This window comes from Sinocyclocheilus rhinocerous, unplaced genomic scaffold (assembly GCF_001515625.1).
Source record: "Sinocyclocheilus rhinocerous isolate Xijiao unplaced genomic scaffold, SAMN03320098_v1.1 scaffold5016, whole genome shotgun sequence".
NCBI lineage: Eukaryota > Metazoa > Chordata > Actinopteri > Cypriniformes > Cyprinidae > Sinocyclocheilus > Sinocyclocheilus rhinocerous.
Window position 1 is genome coordinate 62,788 of NW_015658380.1, and position 8,828 is coordinate 71,615.

The following is an 8,828-nucleotide window of genomic DNA, read 5'->3' on the forward strand; positions in this document are numbered from 1 at the left end:
CAAAGCAGAGGCTGCGGTGTTTATGCATTGATTCATTTTATTTATTTATTTTCTTAATCATCGACTATTTGAAGGGTTTAAAAGAACGTCTTGGCCGCTCACATGATATTTTTGCTGTCGCCTGAAGCATCTGAAACATAAACTACCCACAGAAGAGAACAGGACAGAGCTGGACACGTCAGAGCTGCTGTCAATCATCTGCTCTGACACTCATCATCATCACCACCTTATCTTCACTGTACCGCCGGACTTCAGCCTGAACAAAAGACATGCATATGAAGGCCGAGGGCACAACGCCATAATAGTACAACATTAATCTCATTCGATAGGCGTAATTAAATTTCAGAAGCCACGTTTGGCCGAATAATGGAGAGGAAACCTGGCTTATGGCGAACAATAGATTTCAAACACTCATGTAGATGCTCAGCATTTAGCGCTGCTTGTCTTTCAATTCACAGATGACTTTCTTCACGATAAATGTGAATGTTTTTTTCTTATCTGCATCGTCTTTGCTCCCTTACAAGGCTCTGCCTCTTTTAAATGTACGATTATTAATCATGTTGGCATAATCTCTGATAAAACCGGATTATGTGCCGATCTCTTTAAATGAATTAGATGCTTTGACTTTCGATTTGGATAATAATAATAATAATCATAATAAACACACAAATAATTAGAATAAAACTGGCATGCATGCATGCCAATTTTCTGTTTTAAATACAAATGTATGCACTGATATTAAGAGCTAGGGGGGAAAGGTCTGGCGACATTTGCAATGCAAGTTTCTGCAATTAAATGATTTTTCCCACTTGTTAAAAGCTGTCATTTTAGGTATCATTTTAATAATAGGGAACAACAGAGAAGGTGCGCGCAGAATCCACTTAAACATACAATTTACACAAGGACTCTCTCATATATCTGTAGCCTAATTGCACAGTGAAATATTCCTCAACCTCATTTTCGGGTCACGATGCGCTGCCTTCTGAAAATCCTTTGAAGTCGGAGAGAAAGAAGCGAAGCTGTCAAGAAGAAAAAGTTCTCAGTGCGATAAACACCTCACGCTTTATCTAGCTTATTAATACCTGTGTGTTTTAGTGAAATATTCAGATAAATTAAAGTAGACGTGCGTTCCGTTTGGTCTTCATTTTCGGGTCACGATGCGCTGCCTTCTGAAAATCCTTTGAAGTCGAGAGAAAGAAGCGAAGCTGTCAAGAAGAAAAAGTTCTCAGTGTGATAAACACCTCACGCTTTATCTAGCTTATTAATACCTGTGTGTTTTAGTGAAATATTCAGATAAATTAAAGTAGACGTGCGTTCCGTTTGGTCAAGACGGCTGATATTTTTTTTCTGATTTAATTTCGTAATGTATTGCACTAAATGTACGTTCATTAACTTTTACCTATCATTTATTACATGCCTATTTCATTCTGCGCGAATGGAACGCACCCTGATCAGGCATATGAACCCAAAATATAAATAAAAAGTGATTTATTAGGTTATATTTGCTAAAGGTGACTCAATATTGACGGCCAATAAGTTCTCGAACGTTTCAGGAACTAAACACAACAGACAGTTAAAATGCAAATTAGTAAAAACCGTAGTTTCACTTGGCGTTAAATAGACGAAAATCGCGTTCACCTGAGGAGGTAACCATAGCAACAGTCGAACACTTTTCTTTAGGATCATTATTGAACGGAACGTTGACAAAATATAAATAATTCTGATATTATATTATTTATAAACAAAGATTTGCATGCTGTTTTGTTTACAAATGTTGTAGAATTTACAATTCGGCTTGTGAGAGACGAAACTCAACAGATTGCACCACTAAAATTCCCAGCGAAATGTATTTTAAATGCGAAAATCGTTGTATAATTAGCGCACGCTTACGTTGAGTAGGCTATTATTAAACTACACTCATATGCTGTCCTGAACGCTTAAACGGGAACGCACACACACACACACACGACGCAGGGCTGCTATTCACTCTGAGCAAAGTGAGTTTATCATTTCACTCTCGTTCCTCGCGCTGGGTGGGATTTTGGAGCGCCCCAGGTCTGACAGCTGTAGTGCGCATGCGCCAAAGGCCCTTTCAGTACCTGCCAGTGCGCTCCTTATTTCACATGTTGCAACCCTCGGTTGACAATCACTCGATTTAAGTTATCAGCTGCGGTTGCTTCACCATGTTGAAGAGGAAAACAACAAGCGAGCAGAGCTAAGGAGGAAGACGACTTCTTGTTTATCCCTTCGACTTCATCTGCTAGCCTACTTTTTGAGGATATACTAACGATGCATCTGAGAACATTGCTTTCGTGAAAGTTTAAGAAGAATTGGACTTGTTTTTTCCCGCGGCGGAATGAAGCAGTGCGTTTAAAGCAAGCCCGGAGACTTTTACATCGCGTACTTTCAAATCACGCTAATCTCTGACGAAGTGACAGTTCTGTCTGTGGAGTTTTACCTGAGCAGGTGAAGCGAACGCTTGCCATCATGTCCAAGTCCATGGATCACGTTAAGCGTCCAATGAACGCGTTCATGGTGTGGTCCCGAGCGCAGCGGCGGAAAATGGCCCAAGAAAATCCGAAAATGCACAATTCCGAAATCAGCAAGCGATTAGGAGCGGAGTGGAAACTTCTGACGGAGTCCGATAAGAGGCCGTTCATCGACGAAGCGAAGCGACTGCGGGCGATGCACATGAAGGAACACCCTGACTACAAATACAGACCCAGGCGAAAGCCCAAGACTTTAATGAAGAAAGACAAATTCGCGTTCCCGATGGCGTATAATTTGGGAGAGCACGAGGCGCTTAAAATGGGCGGCTTATCGAGCGGAGCGCTTACCGAGTCGTTAATGAGCAACCCCGATAAAGTGGCGGCGGCGGCGGCGGCAGCCGCGGCAAGGGTGTTCTTCAACCCTTCCATGTCTACAAACCCCTATTCGTTTTTTGACCTCGGCTCAAAAATGACAGAGCTTTCTCCACCGTCTTTCCCATACGCCTCACCGTTGGGTTACCCAACAGCGGCGACGGCTTTCTCCGGAGCGGGCGCACATACCCACACGCATTCCCATCCATCGCCGGGTAACCCGGGCTACATGATCCCGTGTAACTGCGCGGCTTGGACGTCTGCAGGGCTCCAGCCACCTCTTGCCTACATTTTACTACCTGGAATGGGCAAACCACAACTTGAACCGTATCCCGCGTACGCGGCGGCGTTATGAGACTCTGAAAAAGTTTCTAAACGTGAAATCAACGTAATACACGTGGAGCATGAACATGTGATGCCACGATCGTCATATCAGATATCAAATGTGTTTGTATCATGATTAATGCCTCTGGCGTTCTGTTATTCTGGCGTGGTTATTAATGACAAACGACAGTGTGCTGAGCGAATCCAGTACGCCCTTATCAATGTGAATACTTCTATGAAAAGCTACCAAGTCAGACTAACCTGTTGACTCTGTAACTAGTTTACCATGTGCCGCTATTGCAGAGAAAATTGGGTGATGCTGTTCAAGTGGTTGCATTTTAGCTATATTGGAAAACAAAACAAAACATTGTTTTAATATGAAAAAATCAACCTTGATGAATTCCCGCGCAGTTTTTTTTCTCATCTTCTTCAAATCAGTCATGTTACTGTAAATGTGTACAGTTTTATTAAATCATATCTGGTTAGTGCTCCAAATGCCGGAGCTGTTGGACTAGAAATCAGGTGTAGCCTATATTTTGAGTTTCGAATATTCCATGGATGTATGTAATATTTATTGTTCAGTCAGTGAAACTACCCTATTTGTTGATCGTGGGACACGACGTGTCCTTTGATATTTGCACAAAGGGAGACCATGAGCACTTATAAGTGTAATTTATTCAAAAGAAACAACATGCCCAAGTTCCTGACATTTCTGGGGTGCTGGTCTGCTGATATTCTACATCAGACGACTGTCAGATGCGTTCACGTAAGAAAGTCAGTCCGTTTTTTTACTAACTCGAAGTGAAATTGTATGTTATATGTTTTGCATAATTCCACTTATATGTACTTAAAATGCCTATCGTTCATTTATTGAACAAGGGGGATATAATAAAGCGTATGCGGAAAAAAGGAAATTGCTCTGTAGTTCTTACAAGATTTGTATCTTGAATGCCTTTACTTGGTCGGACCAGGTGAAGTGTAAAGTATCCTCCAAAGGACGCTTTTGTTCGGGCTTTGAATAGAATTACTCAGAAATCTCAAGCAGGTCTTTGTAATCAAGAGCCAAAATCCTGATTTATCACAACTCAGATCATGAATAGGAAGGAAGATAAAGCTGAGGGGTTTACTTTTAAGCAGAAAAACGAACCCGTTTAGGCCTTTCGGACAGACTTTTCTTTGCATGTTTTAGTCAAATAGAGCTATTTTATTAAAAACGGGAACACTCTTGTCGGTTTAATGTTTTATGTACTCACCAGTTGTCATTAATTATGCATAATACACATACACATCATTCAAACGGGGCAGCATTATTCAAAACATTTACGCCTTTCTTCCCAATATGCTCCGTGCAGGGTCGTTCTTAATGTAAACTGCCCTCTTAGATTACATTAAGAAGTTAATTCGTATGGCTCAGACCAATTATGCAAAACTAATTTGGACTGTCCAGGGATAATTACCTCCGCCACGGTTAATTGAATCTTTTGACTGGCCTGTATTCTCTATTGTCACACCGCGATCGCTGCTCTCCACGGAGCTTCCTCCTTCGCTTTGGGAAAGTGACCTTTTTCACTTGTTACGAACCAGACGAATCAACAAATCACCGGGCTATATATGCACATTATTTACAGGACAGACACCTTTTCAAGAGTGATGCTTTTTTAATTTCAGAGCAGCTTCTTGATGACCTTTTGCACATTTTTTTGTTTTCAACTCATGCTTTTCCAAAACTCCTGAAAAACTTGTGTGAAAGATTTGCATTTCAATGCAACCTAAGTAGATATTTCATATTTTTAAAAACATGTTTGAATTTAATAATTTATTTACTTCTAATAGTATATTAACACTGTATGTTTAACTTTACACTGGGAAAAGGTGAAAATGTGCTTCCCACATTTTTTTTTTTTTTGGTTTTCCCAAACCAATTAAGAATTTGAAATATTTGCATTTCAGTGCAATATAGTCATTGCAAAGTAGATATTTACGTTTTTTTTTAGTGTTATGCACATTATTTTCAGGACAGACACGGTTTCAAGAATGATCCTTTTTTAATTTCAAAGCAGCTTTCTGATGACCTTTTTAAACGTTTGCAAAACTACTGTAGAATTTGTCTTAAAGATTTGCATTTCAATGCAACCTAAGTAGATATTTCATATTTGAAACATGTTGCTATTTATTCTTTTATTTTTTTTACCTTAATTTGCACATTTTTTGTTTGCAACTCACGATTTTCCAAAACTCCTGAAAAACTTGTCTGAAAGATTTGCATTTCAATGCAACCTAAGTAGATATTTCATGTTTTTAAAAACATGTTTGAATTTAATAATTAATTTACTTCTAATAGTATATTAACACTGTATGTTTAACTTTACACTGGGAAAAGGTGAAAGTGTGCTGATTTATTTCTACCTGCCCTGACCTTTAAAATAACTTTTGCAGGTGCAACCGGGTTGATTCGGCTAATATCTCAAAGCTGTCACCACATATGCATATTTTAAATGACCTGAAAACCAACTTTTTTTTCTCTGAATTGGTCTCTATATTACGAAAGCTCTTCGTTTCAGCCCACAGTTTGCACACCGAAATGCCTGAAAAGGTGGTCCGCTCCACAAAAGAGCGCACATCACCAGCCCAGTGACCATTTTCCTTTTTTTCTCAGCTCTCTTTTCTCCCTCCGTTTTAAAAAAGGGGGCACTAACTGAAAGAACTTTGTCTCCCTTCAGTAGGAGCATTTAGACAGTCGAGGAGGTTTTGTCTCGGAACAAAACATGAGTTGGGAGGCCTTTGTGAGCCTGTTGTTTGTTGAAGTGGAGCTCAGCAAAAAGCGCCTGCTTTCCTTCATTGTGGTTAAAGCAATCAGTGGTATTTGGAAAACTGTTAGCATTGTGCACTTCTTCTGTGTTCATTGTTGAGGATTTCTTTTCACAAGGTTTTTTTTTCTTCCCCCCTTTTTTTTTCAGGCAATCCAGCTGGCCGGGGTGAATAGCGCTGCAATGTGTACACGCTTTGTCCCTCCGAGTCCTTCAAGTAGCCTACATTGAATAGAGTGAGTTGACACTGGATGACAGTGAAACAACATAATAAAAAATACATGAGCGCATGAATGGAGCCAGGCGCATAAATAAATAAAATGGGTGACCAAAACTGGATAAACTGAATGACAAAACGGTGAAAGGGGAACAAAAAGATATTTAACACTGCAGATTAGCATTAGAAAGCCATCTACAAAGCAGAACAATTGATGAATGCGTTTCCAGGCCAAGAAAGGAATGAACTAAATGGCTTTTGAATAGATATGCGTTTTCTTTTCTGGAAAGGAGATCCAGTGGGAAAGGTAGAGATGCGACTATTCAAACAACCGCATGAGAAAATCTTTTGACGAATGGGAGAATGATGAAATTTGTTCATTTACAGAACCAAAAGGTGCCTCTTTTTTGGCACAAAGTTCACGGTGAGTCACAAATCGCTGACACGAGGAAAGCATTGATACGTTGAGGTATTTCGCCAAGATTTTTGACGTTATCATCCTCGACTATCATCAGGTGTCATCTATTATATTGTGCCAAGTTGTGTTTTCTTTCATTAAGGCAAGACACCACAGGCGAATGAATATTAGATGGAATATTTAACTAAAAGATATCACCATACTTTCCCAGTTGATCGATAACATTAAGTATTTTTTTGTATTACATGCTTTCTGAAATTTTATATTTAAATATGCAAATGAGGCATTATCTAATTATAAATTGCATATATTTCCTGAAGATAAATCTGAACATTGGATAATGTCAGGTTTAAAATACCGTCAAAAGACAGAAAAAAAAAAACCTTTACAATGTTTTTTGGAATAAAATGTTGTATAACATCAGGCGAATAAAATATATATGAACAAACCCCTTAGTAAAAACCTTCAGAATATAGATAGGAATAAAGCTGTACATTTTGGTGCATGTGAGTGCTGCTGAATTGGAGGAAAAAACTCATTTTGAGAAACGACCTTTAAAAAATATGTGTTATAATTGAAAAAGTGGAGAAAAAAAACTCACAGCCTTTAAAGATACTTGTTGAAACCTACAGATGCAAATAGATAAAGTGCACTTAAATGTGTATTTTGAATGTTTTCTTTCCACTAGTCATAAAATACATGTTATGCAAAGCAAAACAGCCCAAAATCTCAGTCCAGTGCATGAACATACAATGTTTTTGCCTGTAGTGTCGGGTTGGTAAAACAGCACACAACTTGTCAAAGTTGACACTAGATCACACAGTTTATGTAAAAAGGCTCCAAATTTCCTAAACACAATATCCATTAAATGAAGTTCAGAAGCCAACATACTATTACAGGCGGGATTTTTCTCCAGCATGGGTGTATTTCACACTACAGTGATAGTATCAGATGACAGACGAGGAAAAAGCCACATTTATCCAACCTAACAATCCTTTGAGGAATTGAACCTATGGACGATTGGTCAGCACACTCTGATTCACTGTGTCTTTTAAAGCGCTCATTGATTTTTGGCGATTTGATCCTTTTCAGCCTCACTAAACACTCCAGCCATGATAATAGAAGTTTCCGCCTATGACCCAAATATCCTCTGTGTTGCTTCAACATACAAAAGATTTTTTTTCCTCCCTCAAGTGTGTAAAAGTGCTTCCTCTCTACTGGAAATATATGAGCAATGACACTGAAAAACATATCTGTGAGATATTATTTCTATAGTCACGCTGATACTTTAGAGAGAGAGAAAAAAACAAAACAATTTGAAATATTTTGAGACGAGAATTCCCAAAGGTCGTAATGGTACAGTAAATAAAATGCATTTGCACTTCTAATATGTTTTTACAGGACAGTCCTTCAGAATGATGCATGGCCAGATAACATCACAAATAAATCATGTAAATAATGTTATCAACTGTTTTTTTTGGCCACTTGTTGAAAGTAATTTATCAATTTCTGCTGCCAAACACTGGCACAATGCTTCCTCACTTACTGCAATATGAAATTTGAAAACTATATTACACTATAAAGAGAAAAAAAAAAATTACATATAATGCAACAAATTTAACAGATCTGATTATTTTAAATTTTTATAATTTTGGATTGAAATAATATAATATGCATAATAATGATAATATGCATTATAAGGAATAAGATGCATTTAAAACAATGACTGTATTATTCAAAAATCTTAAAACTAGGCTCTGAAAAGTTGATCTCAGGTTTTTGTCATTTATGAATATAGATGCCTCCATGTTCAAGAATAAAACTCAAATAACAAAATTTAGTGTTTGATGAACCCTTGACGCTGTGAACTTGACGTATTAGATGGAATACACCGCAATATAAACATAAGAGATCAAATAATATAAGATTTTAATCAAATCCCTTATACTGGCGGTAAAAAAAAATACAAATAATAAGAAAAAAATGTCCTTTATAAAATAGAATTACGTAAGATATTTACTGGTGCCTACATGTTTAAAAAATAAAACTCAAATAAACTTTAGCATTTAATGAAACTGTGAATTTGACAAATTAGACAGAATACACTGCAATATAAACATAAATGAGATTTAAAAATATAAGCTGGTGGTAAAATATATACATTGTACAAATAACTTAAAAAAATAGTGCTTTTTAAAATA

General features: G+C 37.6%; 1 protein-coding gene across 1 annotated transcript; it reads left to right on the forward strand.

Annotated features, from left to right (window-relative positions):
• The first annotated feature begins 2,149 nt into the window (after positions 1 to 2,149).
• LOC107722114 (transcription factor Sox-21-B-like) lies at positions 2,150 to 4,082 on the forward strand. Its single transcript, XM_016530341.1, has one exon. It carries the CDS (start codon positions 2,488 to 2,490, stop codon positions 3,214 to 3,216), a length of 729 nt encoding a protein of 242 aa, XP_016385827.1. The 5' UTR covers positions 2,150 to 2,487; the 3' UTR covers positions 3,217 to 4,082.
• Positions 4,083 to 8,828: the final 4,746 nt, after the last annotated feature.